Genomic DNA, 17,849 nt, shown 5'->3' with positions numbered 1-17,849 from the left:
TCAGGGTTCCCAAAGACAAGATCACATCAGTAATTTGAATGGATTGTTGTAAAATGATTCCTCACCTTTACATCTGTATCAATATGATTTATGAAAACATTGCTCTCAATAAGAAAATAAAGCACACTTCTATTTCTAGTCTTCTTTCTACTCCTAGTACTCTTGACAAGTGCTAAATGCTTTCGTGAAATTTTACATTTTTGAGATGGCACCATCTAATTTCAAAATCCTCAAATCCTACTCAAAAGTTCAGTACTAGCCAGGAATCAAGTCCTGACCAATGCAGAACATCTGAGCTCAGTTTAGTTACAGTGGTATATATTTGAGATTGAGAAGAAAGCCAAGCTTCATTAAGCTCAATTGTGGGCAGCTACAAATGGAGTCTGTGAATACAAGAGAACACCATTTTCTTCTGGTGGGAAAATCAACACAAATTCCACTAAAAGAGTCAGCTGCTCAGCAATATTGTGTGACAAGATAGCCGCTGTAATTTTCCTCCTCAATTAGCAAAGAACATACCCTCTCCCAGGCTTCCAAAATGAAACCAATTTAAAACAGAACTCAGGCTGACAGTCGGAATGCAGCTTCCTGTTCGGAAAATGTACATTTTTGTTTAGAATTTCCCAAAGAGCACAAGAAATACTAAAGGTTATTTTAAATAGATCATTGATGGTGATCAGTAGAAGAGGAGTCACTTCAGAAGATTTCATTCAAATTCCTGAGGAATTCAAATACCACTGAATGTAACAAAGAATACCAACTTGTATAACTCCATGGGCCGATCCCCACCGGAGAGGCGGGCCCCGCCACCATTTTAAGTGGGCGGGCCAATTAAAGCCCGCCCAGCGTGACGCGTGGCGGGAAGCGCTTCCTGTGTGATCAGGGGTGACTGCCCAAATGCGAGAGTGTGCTCTTTAGCGCATGCACACGAAAGAGCGCACATCTCCCTGAGGCTAAGTGCTGCCTCAGGGAGATCGCTGATAGTTGTATAAACATTAAAAATGGAAAAAAAAAATCCTTAACATGTCCCCCTCATGTGACAATGTCACACGAGATGGGACATGTTAATAAATTTCATTAAAACTTTATTCAACTTTTTAAATCCCTACATGAGACCTCATCCCGCCAGTGGATGAGGTTGCATGTTTTTTCTCTTCCCCGCCAGGGCTCCTGGCCTGCCTACCAACCTTAAGGTTGGACAGGCCAGTCCTTTAATTGTTTTAATGATCCTGTCAATGGCCTCAATTGGTCATTGACAGGTCGGCAGACCCGCAGCAAAATCAGCTGAAGATTTAAATCATCCTGAAGATTTAAATGGGGTGGGATGACGTCGGGGGTTTCCCCTGATGTCATCCTGCGTCTTTTTGCGCCTCGGCGAGCGGGCCCTGACAGCAAAATTCAGCCCTATGTCTGCAGTACAGAAGTGTTCTTGTGCGCATGTAATTAAATCCACATATGATAAAAGGATTTGTATTTACATAGTGCCTTATAACGGCTCTTGGAAAGTTCCCAAAAAATTACATTAAAGTGCATATCTGTTGTTACGTAGGCAAACATGACAGTCACTTAATACATGGCAAAATCCAACAAATAACAGTGTAATAAAGAACCAATTAACCTATTTTTATTGTTGGTTGAAGAAGGAACCTTGGTTGGGAAATGGGAGAACTCCATACCTTTTCAGAAAAGTGCAACAGAACCTTTAACATCTACCTGAACTAATGAAGATCAGAGCACTCTGGCACCAAGACAGGCCAGAAATATTTGACCACCATGTTTAAAAATACTTTTCTAAAAGGCAAAAGCCAAGTTATTCTGGCAATTTTTCAAAACTGCTATAAGTAATTGCAAGTTTAATTATGACTAACCTTGAAGAAAAATCCCAATCCAGACTTCTGATCAGATTCACTGATCATCTGACTGCTGGAAAAGCCCTGGCTTTCTGATGCTTCACCTTCTGCAGGTGCTTTCAGTTCAGATATATCTACTTCAATGAGGTTTGCCTTGTTTTTGGATTGTTCCTCAATAGGAATGTTCTCTTTCCCTGATCTATCTGAAGTGATAAGCGATGGATATTCAGGCTTCTTTGGGGTGCTAACTACTGCCTCAGTGTTGATTTGCTCAAAGAAATAATTATAACTGTCTTTTTGGGATGTAGAAAGCACCAATGTCCGCTGGTTACTTTCTTCGCCCTGCTTGAGGCCATCAGCATCCTTTGTCCTTTCAGAAGTATGCTCTGCAGAACCTTTGGAAGATCTGCCTTCTAAAGTTCCTGTATTAACACTACCATCAACAGCAATATCATCAGTCTCAGGCTTTAGCAGTTTACTACTTGGGGAGGGTCGCAGATGGGGTAGAGTTTCTACACTGTGTGTCGGCGTGATAATTCGGAAAGAGCCTTGCATTTTAGAATCCCGAGACACTTTTAACTCAGTTGGCCTTGCTGAACGGGGACTTTTCATTGGAGTGCTGCGTGGCTGCTTACGCACAGCTTGTGATGGACTACTCCCTGTGGGCGATAGTGGTTCCACAATCTGTGCTGCTTGCCTGACCTTATGGTCCTGCAGGTTGCGATTAACATTTGGTAGAGGTGTGGTTGGCGCCTGGTCCTTGAGCTTCATCAGCAGTTCCTGCTGCTGTGAAAGCTTGTGCATCTCAAACTGAAGGTTGCTCAGAGTTTCATTAAGCTTCTCAATAGACCGGTTGTATTCATTCACATCAACATCTGCCGCTCCATCTTCAAAACCACCATTAGAATTCACCTTGTTCTTGTCAACATCGTGAGCTGCCTGCGAAGATTCCTTTAACCACCGCTGCCTAACTGCTGCGATGCTCTCTTGAATATCGTTTTCTGTGATTTTCTCACACAAATCTTTTGCTCCTACTTCTTCCAGCTGTTTTAAGTAATCCTCTTTGGATTCTTGATTTGCAAAATCTTCATCTGCTTTAGGTGACTGACATACAAGAGCAACAGTTTCCTTGTTATTTGGATGTTCAGCTTCCTTTGTGAAATATTCAGGCTTAAGTGGCTGTGGAATACCTTCATTCTTCCCTTTTTTAACGATATGTAAGAAAGCAGCTTTGCCCAATTTCAGACGCTGTCTGGCAGAGAGTGCTTCCATTTTCTTTTTCTGGGCTTCAATTGTCCTGCGTTTCTCCTCAAGCTGCATATGAAGCTGAACAAGTTCAGAGGCCAGCATCTGAGCACTGTCTTTCGCCTGTCTATTGGGGCTCTGTTCTCGTTTCTGCCTCCATGTCATCATGGGTAAGGGGCAACATTCTGACCCATCTGGAGTGGTCTTCTGAGAGCTACTTGCACTGGATTTTGCCTCAGCACTGTTGAGTCTTTGCAGTTTACGTTCAGCAAAGCTGGTCATTCTAATACTGGTACTGGCCATGGACGTGCTGCTAGCCTGAGAGATTGTACTCAAACAAGGGCTGGAACGCCCACTGGCACCATCCTTGTCCTCATGTTCCTTTACCTTCATATCATGATGCAATTTTCTAGATTCCTCTTCACCACTATACCCACTTCTAACTTGTTGAACCTCCTCATCGGTAACTAGATCTTGTTCAGCCTCTTCCATATCTAGCACTTCTGAATCGGAATCTTGCATATTCATAGTCCATGTTGCATCAAGTGCTTTACCGCTGCCTACAATGGTTGCATTGTTTATTGACATACCATCCAATCCTTCATCGAGATCACCAGTATGAAGGAAAAAGCCCCCAGACTCCCCCTGAGTTGAAGCTTCAACACTACTACTAGCCAAAGGCCTAAAGTGACTTAAGGAGACTCCTGGCTCTTCAAGATGTCGCAATGACTTTTCAGTGGTTGGATCAGAGACTACTAGGAAGTCAGAGCTAGTTATGGGAGTGAAAGTCCTGTTAATATCTGCCTCAGCATTGACATTTACTGTTTTTTTGCGTGTTGAAGGCAAATGTCCATCTGGCATTCTCTTTGCTGAGGAAGGTCTGTATTTTCGTTCCCCACATTCTTCATACTTGTTAACAATGAGGAGATTTTCCTTGGCTGGTTTTAAGACTGCAGGCATTAAAGGTTCTAAAAAGAAACCACCAGCTTGGTTTGCTAATGCATGGTCATTCTGCTGTCTTTTGGGTGACTTTGATGGCAATAGCTGACTCGTGGCTTTTGATGAAACACTCTGTAACTCAAGGTCAGAATTGTTAACCAGCTCCCCATCTGACTTAATTATTGCTATTAGCTCCTCATCATCCTCATCTTCCATGTCCACATTCCTCAACAAGCTTTTTCCATTGCTTTCTGCAGGTGGAGAAAGTAACTGGGATTGATGTTTTGGGGTTACACTGACTATATTGGATGCGAGACTGTCTTTACTAATAGACCTGGCCAGGCTGATGCTATCTCCAGAGCCGGCGTCTATATCGCTGTCAGTTGCATAATGAAGGGCGAATGGTGTTGGCTGAGAAAGGGGTCTGAAAGAAAATCAAGAGCATCAGTCACAAGACCTGAGGAAAGTATACATTTATGCAGTTTGAAAATACATTTACTGATGCAATGTTGTCAAACACATTCTGCAGATTTATCATGTTAATAATGAATTAGAAAAATACAAAAAACTACAAACAAATAAGAGCTTGCAGCAATGAATGTATTTTAATTGGAGAGTAAGGGTGCCACTGCAGAGATCAAAGCATCATTTTTCTCATCCTTAGTCCTTTGAAAAAGGAACCAATCTATGGGCTGTGTTGTATGCTGCACAGTTTTAAATAAAGGTGCAAGAGCAAAATTAACCATATTACAACTATGACAGGTGCCAAGTGAAACTACTTCAGCAATAGGTAAAGGATGATGGTCAAGGGTGTTTTTGTGACTGGATGCCTGTGTCTAGTGGAGTTCCACAGGGATTGGTGTTGGGTCCCTTGCTGTTTGCGGTATATATGAACGATTTAGACTTGAATGTAGGAGGGTTGATCAGTAAGTTCGCGGATGACATGAAAATTGGTGGGGTGGTAAATAGTGAGGAGGATAGCCTTAGATTACAGGAGCACATAGATGGACTGGTCAGATGGGCTGATCAGTGGCAAATGGAATTTAATCCGGATAAGGTGATGCATTTGGGCAGGACAAACAAGGCACGGGAATACACGATGAATGGTAGGACCCTGGGAAGTACAGAGGAGCAGAGGGACCTTGGTATACTTTAAGGTAGCTGGACAGGTGGATAATGTGGTTAAAAAGGCATATGGGATACTTGCCTTTATTAGCTGAGACATAGAATATAAGAACAGGGAGGTTATGCTGAAACTGTATAAAACGCTGGTTAGGCTACAGCTAAAGAATATTGCGTGCAGTTCTGGAATGCGCATTTTAGGAATGATGTGATTGCACTAGAGCGAGTGCAGAGATGATTTACCAGGATGGTGCCTGGGCTGGAGAGTTTTAGTTACGAGGAGAGATTGGACAAACAGGCTTCTATGACTAATTACTAAAATTTTATTCATTTACTCAAAGTTATACCCATTACTGAAACGTACACACAATTTCTGAGCAGCAGCATTATATGGATAACAAACACACAAGTTGTCAAAACTAACAAAGTGACAGCTCTCTTTTTTCAGCCTTGGCTTTGCAAGTAACAAACTTTGGGGAAACAGGTTTCATCTTCATAAATCCATGCATCATGCTTGTTTTGCTCATTGTGTGCTGCAGAGGGAGCCAGTACACAGCAATAAAGGTGTTACAAAACTGGATTTATAAGATGTACCACTTGGAAATGGGCTAACGGTCTGTAACAACATACCGAATTGGTAAGTGACAAATGCCGAAAGAAACTGAAAATTGGTGCACCTCATGACTTATTTTTGGCACCTAGCTTAAAGACAATGCCTGCATTACAGAAATAGGGAAAACTGCCCACCTATAGTATTAATCAACAGTAATTAACTTATCTAGCAGAGCCGTTAGGAGTAACATTTATTTGACTTGTTTACCACTTGTGTGCTGGACATCTGCCACGTCAGGTCTCACAACAATCTTATCTATATACTCTACGGCTCCAACACCATGCAATTAGTTGTAGTTGTACATTGGTATTAGCCCCCTGACTGTATAGTGATCAACAATTTAAAAATTCAATATCAAGTTAAGAATATTTTCTCAAAATAAAAAAAATATTTGTGAATCTAAATGCCTCCTCTCCCCTTGTAACTAATAGCTAAACTAGAAATTATGTCATTAAAATCCCAATTCCTAAAATGCTAACGTTGTGGAAATCATTCCTAAAGCAATTACAATATCACAAGACATACATGTATTAAATCCTTATCCTATAAATTGCAAACTAATTTTCAAAATCACATGCACACAATTGCTTCATTATGCTACAGTGCTTGGAGTGTCAATTTTAGCCTGTCTTGAATTATAGCTGTAGATTTGGGCATTTTTATTTAGCGAGACATATATATACCATTATTGTAGGGCATACAATCTGGTCACTGAGAGCAGTTTCTTTAAAATTAAGAGAAGAGAAGGCAGCACTGCAGATCTTAATTTTATTTTTGCATTTCACACTAATCTACACAATACTTTTTGGCAGTGACCACTGGCAGGCTGCTCAACCAAAGGGGCAGCACAGCTGAGTTCAATCCTGTACTCTCTTAATGTCCGCACATCTGCACTTCCACCAGAAGTTGCTGAACAACAGTCAGGGGGTGGAAGCCCATGTTGACTTTAGTCTCCCAACAAATGGGCACTGAGGCCAATTATAGTATTTCTACCCTCTTCAATCCTGACTGCAACTAAGTCAGCTCTTATCTGGTTGATATCATTCAGCTACTCCATGCATAAATTTATTGAACTACTAGGGACGTCTTAATAGCATCTGTCCCCAGTCTGGATTATGTCACCTTTTCAGAGCCAAGATGAAAAAGGCTAACTCAAGGCCAGAATACAAGATACAGTAATGGCTAGGTGACAGTTTTAATCATTTTTTTAAAATTTAAGATTAACTTACTGCTTCTAACTGCAAACATTTGGCACATATTTTGTTTATATTCTATACGAAGCCTAACATTAAATGACAAAAATACTACTTACCTATATGTTCAGTCAAGGCAAACATTAACTAAAAGTAGACAAGTGAAAATAAGGTATTCCTGTATTTACCTTGGTTTTCTTTCTTGCCAGGCCAACACTGCACCTCTTGGCTGCCCATCAACTCGGGTTAAGGAATTTGAACGATGCCGAGTATCTAAACATTGAAAATGAAAAGACTGCTAACAGTGCACATAAAACTCATTATGGCACAATAATGTGATGATTATGGTATCAAATTTGAAATCTAGAGGTGTTGGGGATGTGAGTAAGGTATTGGGACAGTAGTGGGGGCGGGGAAGGTGCGAGGAAGAGAAATGGGGAGAAAGTAAGAGTTCAAGGCAATGCTGGAAAGTGGCTGAGGAGAAGCATTGAGAAGAAAAGCTTTCCTTAGCTACCTCACAGTCAGATTGAACAAGAACAAATTCCTTGCCTGATAAGTTGACCAGGAAATGAGAGCTAAGGAAATTACTTAGTCCTTAACCAAAATACAGACAAAACTAGATTAGATTAAATAAAGAAACTACTACAGAAATGAAGAAAACAATTAAATTGGTGAAAGTGCCTGATTCCGCTGTGTATTATAATAAAAAGGGAATTGACTATTGCAGGTTTTGGCTAAAGAATACTTAAAAGATGTAAACTTGGTGAACAGAATCAATTTTTCTTATCTGCAGGTTATTACCCTCAGCTATGATTCATCGTGCATTATTTTGGATATAATTGATCATTTAAGCGCTCAGATATACGCTCTGTTGATGGCAAAGACTTTATTGATGAGTAGATGGACCATGTAGTCAGGAGGGGGTGGACAGTCCAAGGTTTGATCCCAGGTCTGTGCAGGTTTCAGTTCTGATGGAGGAAGGACTTTTAGAATTGGGGTCACTGCTCCTGGATTTTGTGGAGGGAGAAAGGAAAAAGACAGGCAGAGCACACACTACTCACTGCTATTCAACAGCACCTGCTGATAATGCACATGGGGAGACATTGTGGGTTCAGCAGTGAGGTTGAATAGCTTGATAACACTCACTTTTTAAAGCTCACACACAACTAATTGCCTCTTGGGCGATGTAGAGGGAAACTGGTACCTCTGGAACCATGCACCAGCAAAGATCAACATATTCAAGGAAGGAGCAGAGGGGAGCAAAACTGACGAGGAAATAAAATTAAAATGAAGTCAGAATTGATAGTCTGTGTACTTATATCAAATTCGAACATAAAATGTCAATTTAAGTCTGGTTGGCATCCCAACTATACCTGTGCTTCTTCACCTACGAAAAAAAATTCCTCAGGTTTGAAAACTGGTCATGGTATATCTTACACCGATCTTAAAAATGATTTTAGTACCCTAAAGCAAATGAATATCCTAACGTGAAACTATTTACTTTGCATTTGGAAGAACATTTTCCATCTTATTATGAAAATAGTCTAATAATCCATTTAGAATTTATTTTTAAATTGTGAAATGCATATTTCAAAGTGCCTGTAAAAGCAAAAAGGTAATTTACAGTAGACAATTAAAGCAATTACAGAATTGCTGGCTGACACTCCATAAATAATTAGCTTGGCTGCCTTGCTTTGCCAATTAATAGATTCCCTTTGTCTTCTATTTCCCACCTCCTCCAAACCTCCAAGAAAGATAGCATTTCTAAAATTCACCTATTTATTTTCACCAGTACATTCTCCAGCTTGAATACTGTGCAACCATCTTACCTGTGCTGTCTTCACTAGATAAGGGACATTTATACTGCCTCTGTCTTAAAGGCAATAGTGGGTGAGATGGACTGAAGGCAGGGCTTCCTTTGCTAAAGAAAAGAACAAAAAGGATCAAGTTTTCAGAAGTATTTGTAGTTTTTTTTTTAAGCTCAAACATAAATAGACAGGTTTGACGAAAGATGGAAACATGGTTTAAATCATTAATTCTTCAATTCATTCCAGTTACCATAACAATTGACAAGTTTTTCAATTAAATGTTACAAATCACAAAATAGTAAATGCAAGTCCACATATGATTAGCAGCACAGGAAAGTAGAATGGACAAAATTACCCACCACACACATGATTTTACGTAACAGGTTGGAAACCAAAGCTGCAGCAGGACATGCCATGATGACAAGCACAGACAGAGACAGACTTACACAAACTCTTCAGGATGCAGGCAATACCTGGTTCCAATCTCTGGGCTACTCTGTGGAACAGGTGTTGACATATCAGCTGGACCATTTGCTGGGCTGACCATAAAGCTTCGCTTTGTTGCATTGGAAATCGGAAGAGGTGGGCGAGAACTCTTCTGTTGTAGGAGTGTTTTAGCTGAATTAAGATTGCAGATAAAACATTAATATACTTGGGAACTTCTCCCCTTTGTAATTAGGTCGAATTCCAAAAGGTTGCAATCACTTTGAATGATTCTCATTATGGCAATATGTAGGTTGCTTAGGCATTTAAGCTTGAAATATTTTATGCATTTTCCAGCCAGAACAAAACAAAGAAATTTGGCTTGGCCAAAGACTAAGCACACAAATTGACAGGTGATCTCAAGAAAATGTTACTCAGTCTAAGTTGCCATAATGAAAAGCATCATGTATAATTTAAGTTCTTTAAAACAAGAAGAGGGGAAACCAGCATGCAGAATAGTCAAAGCTTTTGAGAAACTTACCATCTTTAATTTCTTGAACTTCTCTTGGTTGTACAAAGTCGGGCTTCACAACTTCAAACCACCAGAATAACTCAGCAATGAACACCATAACATTAGGCTGAAATAGAAAAAAAGCCATGTTCTATATAGTCATATTTGTTTCACAGGAATGCAATAAAATTAATGGGAAAAGATTGCCTTACATCACTAAGGCTACAGGAGCAGGGAAGAAGCAACAGCCTTCCATTGGATTCAATATCCATCCCCTCCACCAATGATGAACTGCAGCAACGGAATGCACTGCAGCAAACTGCCAAGCCCATTCCAAGAGCATATCTAAGCACTGTGACCTCTACCACAGAGAAAAACAAGAGTGGCAACATTGCAGGAACACTACCACATTCAAGTTCACCTTCATGTCACACACAACTCTGACTTGGACATATCCTGCTGTCGTTCTTGTATAGTTGTTTGGACAAAAATACCATACATCATTATGGGAGGACTATCGCCATAAAGACTGCAGTGATTCAAAGAGAAAGCCCATCACTAGCCCCTCAGAACAACTAAGGATATACAATAAGAATGCAGTTTTGCCAGTGGCCCCTCATCCAGGGCACACATGAAAAAATACAGACTTTCCTGAGGAGGGAAGGGAGTGCCTGTTGCTGAAAGTACCACCTCTGCATGTATTAGTGCAGTCACATTATTTTAATTAAATGAGAATTCTTAACTAGAGCTTACCTTCAGCACTAAAGGACTGTACAACATGTCTTCTAGCGTGAGATAGAAACTTCTGTTCAGATAATGGTGTGAAAAATCTATCAGTAGCTGAATATTATACAAGCTGTCGGCAATTGAAGTCACTTCCTTCAAACAAATGTCTACGAAGAAAAACAAACAGTTAAATCAGTCAACTTAATGTTAAAATAATCTTGTCTTTAAGAAAGAAGAACAGGTGAACTTCTATACACAAATTTCCTTTTAAACTGTGGTGTTGGCAACAGTCATCAATATTCTATCAACTTAAATCTTTCATAAGAATTTTTTATTAAAGGGCAATGGATCCTTGCTGAAAATAAATGAGTTACTGCTCTTCTAAGGCATTCTTTTCAAGCTAGATACACTGCACTTCCAAGAACACAAGAATTAGGAGCAGGAGTAGGTCATTGGGCCCTTTGAGCCTGCTCCGCCTTTCGGTAAGATCTTGCCTGATCCGACTGTGGCCTCAACTCCACTCTTCTGTCTGCGCCTCATAACCTTCGACTCCATTGTTGGATCAAAAATCAAACTCAGTCTTAAATATGTCCTACTGTGCACATGGAGTTTTCAAATGCCTGTCTGTCAGGGCAGTTTTGCATTCTATTTTCTTTCAATATTTGGTCTTTTACTTAAGTGTTGTTTCTGTCGCATTCTAATAAAAATATTTTCTGCATTGACAGCACCTGTGTCATCTGAAAGTATAAACTGGCTCATTTAAGAGAAAGTGAATATTTTTAAGGAGTTTTACACATTGAAAAGTTGGGATCGAAGATAAATGAAGTGACTTGTTTGCTTCGAGAGATTCTTGATAAGCAAGGGGGTTTAAGGTTATCGGGGGTGGGCAGGAATGTGGACTTGAGGTTACAGTCAGAACAGCCATGATCTTACTGAATGGCAGAGCAGATTTGAAGGGCTGAGTGGCCTACTCCTGCTCCTAATTCATATGTTCGTACGTAAAGCTTTAGTGGCCTGAAACAATTTTAACCCCATTTCTTTCACTTGAAGCTTTACCACACACTTACATGACAATCTTTTTATACAAAGGTATCAGATGGAAATATTTATAAGTACTTGGGGTTTAAGATATTGTAGAAGAGGTCTGCATAATGTGTTCTATGAAAATTTTGGAGGCCTTTACCAGCTTATTAATAGATTTACGTTTACATTCTTTTTTAGACACAACATCCAAAAAAAAAACCTCACTTTATAAACTGACCTTTAATAGATTTTCATAAATATCTGGCGGCTAAATTTTGATGCTTAATTTTACTTTCCTCCGGTACCCCAGATACTTATTGCCACTTTCCAAGCTGTAAGTGACAATGAATGATTCCTAAATGTTGCCCATCCTGGTTTTAGAAAATTATCTTTGGCCATTAATTAGAACTTAAGTAGCTTGTAATTAAGATTATTTCTAAATACAAAGTATGTAAAACTGATGACTTCTGTCCCTCGAGCCATCAAGGGCAAGTTGTATTCCAACTAAATATTTGCTTAACTTTTCTTTCACCAATCTTTTCCTCCTTGCCACATCACCATGTGCTTAGCTCTGCACCCTCTAAACTCTGCTACTAAAACTAGCTAAAACCAGTCAAAATAAGTTTTTTTAAATTAAGTATGAAATGAAACATGCTATATAAACAGACACAGACTGGAATCAGTAGTTTTACACAAAATAAATGCTGAGTCATAACAAGTGAGTTCGAACACAAACACCTCTCTGCATAAACCTCAAGCCCTGAACATGCATCCTATTATCCACTAGGATAAAAGAATAAAGGCAGCATTAAGTGACAAAATACTTGAATACTGAAATGGTTTCAGCCAGTGGTTTAAGCTTTTCATATGTAAATAAACGCTGAAGACACAATTAGTGAAATATATTTAGATAGAATGAAATTGAATGGTACAACTACACTGTGGAACAGCAGAAAAATATATAAATTAAGTACACTGCATACTCCTAACCACAAATACCTTCTAATTTCATGAGTTCCGGGCAGTAGTAGTGAATAACCGCCAGGAGTGAACAGCCATCACACACATCCCTCATTAAATCCTCCATCAAAGGGAAAAATGGCAACTGCTTGTTCAAGGGGTGATCTCGTCGATAACGGACCTGACACAAAAATGAAGATAAACTTTAAAAAGGGATTGCATTAGTCACTATATATTAATAGATGGCACCATATTCTAGCCCCTCTGCAAGAAATGTTTTTATGGCAAAGGCCAGCTGATATCATCTGCCCAAGATTTCCTTTCCTCAGCCCCAAGCTTTTTTCAGAACTAGTGTCCGTCCGTTAGATTGTTTAATTAATATTAATTAATACTCAAGGCATACAAGAGGTTCTCTCGGTGAATGTACTCAGAGATTTACAATAGGAGCAAATCACGTACAAAAATGTGCAAAACAGGCCTCTCCAAAAAATGGAGTCCACAGACCAACTTTCTTACAAGCTAACTTGGATCTGATTTTGCGTATTTTTGTGTAATTGTGAAATTTCAGAAAACCAAGAGTTAATCAGCACAGTGGATCCCTGAAGAATGCAATGAGGAAAGCAGAAAATTGACATGTTTTGACTCCAACATGCTGAATTTTTCCATGTGGAAATATTCAACAGTACTTTATCCAGCAATGAGAAACAATGGGCTGAATTTTTCTGTCGGCGAGCAGGGGGTGGGGCCTGCTTGCCGATGCAAAAATGACGTGGTATGACGTTGAGGGAAACTCCTGACGTCATCCCGCCCCATTTAAATTTTCAGGAAGGCAGGGGCACAACTGTCCGCCCGCCGACCTGTCAATGGCCAACTGAAGCCATTGACAGGATAATTAAAACCTTAAGGCTGGTGGGCAGGCCAGGAGCCTGGGCGGGCTTCTGAAAAAACATGAAACCTCATCCACCAGCGGGATGAGGTTTCATGTAGGTTTTAAAAAAGCTTATTAAAGTTTTTGTGAAATTTATTAACATGTCACATCTCGTGTGACATTGTCACATGAGGGGGACATGTTAATGAATTTTTTATTTTTCTATTTTTAGAGTTTGAAAACCTTTCAGCGATGTCCCTGGGGCAGCACTTAGCCTCAGGGAGATGTGCGCTCTTTCGTGTGCATGTGCAAAAGAGCGCACTCTCGCTTTTGGGGAATCCTCCCCACACGCACAGGAAGCGCACAGTACTTCCCGCCGGACGTCACGCTGGGCGGGCCTTAATTGGCCCGCCCACTTAAAATTGCAGCGGGGCCCACTTCTGCTGCGGGAATCAGCTCCCCGCCTGCTGGAGATTGGGTCAGGCCCGCCCGCCTGACAGGCGGAAAATTCAGCCCAATAAGTTTAAAAAGAAGCTTCAATAAAATAATCCCAAGAGCATATTACTATACAACACTCAATTACAGATTTAAATAGAAACTACCAGTTTCGACCCCAGTGGCACTGGCAGATGCTATTTTGCTAATGATTTCATCAGCAAGGGCGGGACTGAGCCTCATCAAATGAGAATCTATTCCTCACCCTGTTTCCCACAAAATACATCAGACCAGTTTATTTATATCAACATTGACGATACATATTTTTGAATTTGAAGTATACACCCATAATTTTTAGAACTTTAGGATCACAATCACAATAGGATTTGTAAAGCTTATTAGTGGCAATCTGATTCACTATTTTAATAAATTGATTTCACTATGCCATAAGCAGTCTTTTCTATAAAAATATGTATAGCTGAGAGAGGTGCTGGCATTTCAAGTTCTTTTGTACAAGTTAAATTCCTTATTTATTACTTGCTGACCTGTGCAATCAAATTTCCAAACTACATTCTACACTCAATGCTTCCCTTTTCAAAAGATTCTGAAAAACTATATAAAGAATTGTAAGTCAAATGTCTCGGTGTTCCTGCTACACTAATATACTAGATATTAGTGTTGTTCAATTGGTAGCAGTCTTGTCTCAGAATCAGTAAGACATGGATTCAAGTTTCACTCCAAGATTTGAGAACATAGTACAGACTGACACTTCATTATGGAATGCCATATTGCTGGAGGAATCATCTTTCAGATGAGACTTTAAAAGTAGGCCCATGACAGGTGAATGTAAAAAAAATTCTGACGCTGAAGGGCAAAGGGTTCACACAGGGTCCTGGAGGCTATGGCAACACAGGTGAATATCTAAATACTTCCTTAATATTATGTACAGTTTCTGGCTCAACCACCCTTTCAGACAGTGGATTCCAGACTCCCACCACACTCTGGGTGAAAAAATTTCTCCTCAGCTCCCCTCTTAGCCTTCTACCTCTTACCTTAAATTTATGCCCCCTGGTTATTGACTCCTCTAAAAATGGAAAAAGTGCCTCCCTATCCACCGTATGCCTCTCAATCTTATACACCTCTATCAGGTCCCCTCTCAATCTTCGCTGCTCCAAGGAAAACAGCCTATCCAGTTTTTCCTCATAGCTCAGACCCTTCAACCTAGGCAACATGCTGGTAAATCTTCTCTGCACCCTCTCCAGCGTAATCACATCCTTCCTATAACGTGGTGACCAAAACTGCAAGCAGTACTCCAGCTGTGGCTTAACCAGCATTTTATACATTTCCAGCATAACCTCCTTGCCCTTGTATTCTATGCCACGACTAATAAAAGCGAGTTTTCCATATGCCTTCTTAACCATCTTATCTACCTATCCTGCTACCTTCAGGAATCTATGGATATGCACACCAAAGTCCCTCTGATCTTCGGTACTTTCTAGAGTCCTACCATTCACAGTGTAATCCTTTGCCTTGTTAGCCCTCCCCAAGTGCATTACTTCAAATTTTCTGGGTTGAATTCCATTGGTCACTGCTCTACCCATCTGACCAGTCCATTGATATCCTCCTGCAGTTAACAGCTATCCTCCTCCCTATTTACCACCCTACTAATTTTCATGTCATCCACAAACTTCTTGATCATACCCCCTACATTGAAGTCCAAATCATTTATGCTCACCACAAACAGCAAGGGCTCCAGCACCGAGCCTATGGAGCCCCACCACAAACAGACTTCCAGCCACAGTAACATCCCTCTACCATCACCCGTTGTATCCTGCCTCTCAGCCAATTTTGGAGCCAACGTGCCACTTTGCCTTGGATCCCCCATGGGCTCTTACTTTCTTGACCAGTCTGCCATGAGGGGCCTTATCAAAAACCTTACTAAAGTCCATGTAGACCACATCAAATACATTACCCTCATCGAAATTCCTAGTTACCTACTCAAAAAATTCAATCAAATTTGTCAAACATAACCTTCCCTTAACAAATTCATGCTGACTATCCCTGATTAATCCATGTCTCTCCAAGTGCAGATATGTTCTGTCCCTCAGAATTCTTTCTAGTAATTTCCCCAGCACCGAGGTTAGACTGATTGGCCTGTAATTTCCTGGTCTATCCCTTCCTCCCTTTTTTAATAATGGGAAAACATTAGCAGTCCTCCAATCCTCTGGCATCTCACCTGTGGCCAGAAAGGATTTGAAAATTACTGCCACGGCCCCTGATATCTCTTCCCTTGCCTCCCTCAACAGCCTGGGATTTATCCATTTTTAAGGCCACTAAACACACTAGTACCTCCTCTCTATGTAAATTTCCTCTAATATTTCACAGTCCTCCACCCTGATGTCTATATCTGCGTCGTCCTTTTCCATTGTGAAGACTGACACAAAGTATTCATTGAGGACTGCACCCACATCTTCCGATCCACACACAGATTACTTCTGTAGTCCCTAATTGGCCCTACTCTTTCCCTAGTTATTCTCTTGTTCTTTGTATATTTAAAAAAACCTTTTGGGCATTCCTTTATTCTACCCACCAATGCTTTCGCATGCACTCTCTTAGCTTTCCTAATTTCCTTTTTAAGTTCCCCTCTGCATTTTATATGCACCTCTAAGGACTACCGTATTGGGCCCTCGGTATCTGCCATAAATTTCTCTTTTTTCCTTAATCCTAACCTTTATGTCCCTTGACATCCAGGGTTTTCTGGACTTGGTCTTCCCCTTTGTCTTTACGGGAACACATTTGCCTTGTACTCTTGCTATTTCCTCCTTGAATGCCTCCCACTATGTTGATTACACTATCCTATCCTGAATCCTACGTTGATTACACTGCTACTTAGAAAGAGCAGTGAAGTTATAGCCTTTTATTGGCGTAATAAAAGGAATGCATAAGAGCACAAAATTAGTTTGGTATTACAGTTCCCTCCCTTCTGCAATTCTCATGACAAGATTCCAAATGTTCAGGGCACACAGGAGAATTGATATTCCAAATATCAGTAAAATTAAAAAAGTCACATTTATTCAAAAAAAAAACTAAGTTGCACAGCAGGGTAACACTTGTTCAAACCAAAATGAGTGAGGAGAAACAGAAATTCTTTAATAACATCAAATTCCAAAAGAGCGAGTTTTATCATTTGCTCTTTAAAACAAAAGAAATTAACATTACTATCAACTTTTTCATGAAATGTTACAGAAGCAGCAAATGTCAACTTCATTGGTCTTTAGTCTGGAGAGAAAAGTGTGAAGAATTTACATATCTGTGAGGTATCATTAACAATGCCTGCTTCGCTCCTAGTGTTCTGTGAAGAGTGCATATTAATTCATCTCTCTTAGCTTCATGGAGCTATGAGGGCACTACATTGTCAACCTGCTTTGTGTCTATATTTCAAAGGAAATAGTCAAGAGACAATGAACCTAAAAGACTATTAAAGTTAACAATTGTTTGCAGTTATTTTTAAAGGCATAATAATTTCTAGATTAAACTTGAGCTTTCACCCTGAGTTCCAAATAATTATATTTGTGTTTGTAATTAACCACTATTGATTATGTGCAATTTAATAGTGGAACCTGCTGTTGGTGTGACTATTGGCTTGTTAGAATGCTACAGGGTACATCATTGCAAGAATCAATGCTGGAGAATTGGATTCATCAAACTTAGTAAATTTACTCAACAGATCATTTGTTTTAAATTACGCAGTGATAATTTTAGTAAAAGTTAAATCACTGCTTCTGAAGAGGCAAAGTTAAAGTGCTCATGCAACCAAATCCTTATAAATGCGTGACCTGCTGTGCAAGATTTTCTATAGATAAATAAATTAACGTTTCTCTTATTTGCATTTATTTTAATTCTCATTTTGCAGCTTATAAAAGGTCTATTAAAATTATTGAGGAAAGATTATAACTGCTTGCACCAACACAGCATGCTGCTCTTAGATGAAAGACAATGATGTGACAATGGGTTACCAATGAAAAATGCAACTATTTTAAACTCATTATGATAAATCAAAGCTTCAATAACTGATACTAAGGCAATTGGATCCGTTTAAGGAATTTCAAATAAACATTTCTACTTAACACAAA

At 39.8% G+C, this 17,849-nt stretch overlaps 1 protein-coding gene across 3 annotated transcripts in view; it reads right to left on the bottom strand.

The window, feature by feature from the left end:
- camsap1b (calmodulin regulated spectrin-associated protein 1b) overlaps positions 1-17,849 on the bottom strand; it is a 98,330-nt gene that overhangs the window by 17,765 nt on the left and 62,716 nt on the right. For 2 of the 3 annotated variants that reach the window (XM_041193131.1, XM_041193133.1), the window contains exons 5-11: positions 12,453-12,594; positions 10,458-10,597; positions 9,735-9,831; positions 9,217-9,388; positions 8,792-8,883; positions 7,151-7,235; positions 1,869-4,458 (exon numbers count right to left, since the gene is read on the bottom strand). In XM_041193131.1, coding sequence (XP_041049065.1) covers positions 1,869-4,458; positions 7,151-7,235; positions 8,792-8,883; positions 9,217-9,388; positions 9,735-9,831; positions 10,458-10,597; positions 12,453-12,594 — 3,318 coding nt within the window. The remainder of the gene's footprint in view (positions 1-1,868; positions 4,459-7,150; positions 7,236-8,791; positions 8,884-9,216; positions 9,389-9,734; positions 9,832-10,457; positions 10,598-12,452; positions 12,595-17,849) is intronic. The other variant, XM_041193132.1, reaches the window with a different exon arrangement.

This window comes from Carcharodon carcharias, chromosome 8 (assembly GCF_017639515.1).
Source record: "Carcharodon carcharias isolate sCarCar2 chromosome 8, sCarCar2.pri, whole genome shotgun sequence".
NCBI classification, from domain to species: Eukaryota; Metazoa; Chordata; class Chondrichthyes; order Lamniformes; family Lamnidae; genus Carcharodon; species Carcharodon carcharias.
Note: the sequence above shows the minus strand (reverse complement) of the source record. Positions and strands in the feature narration are given on the sequence as shown.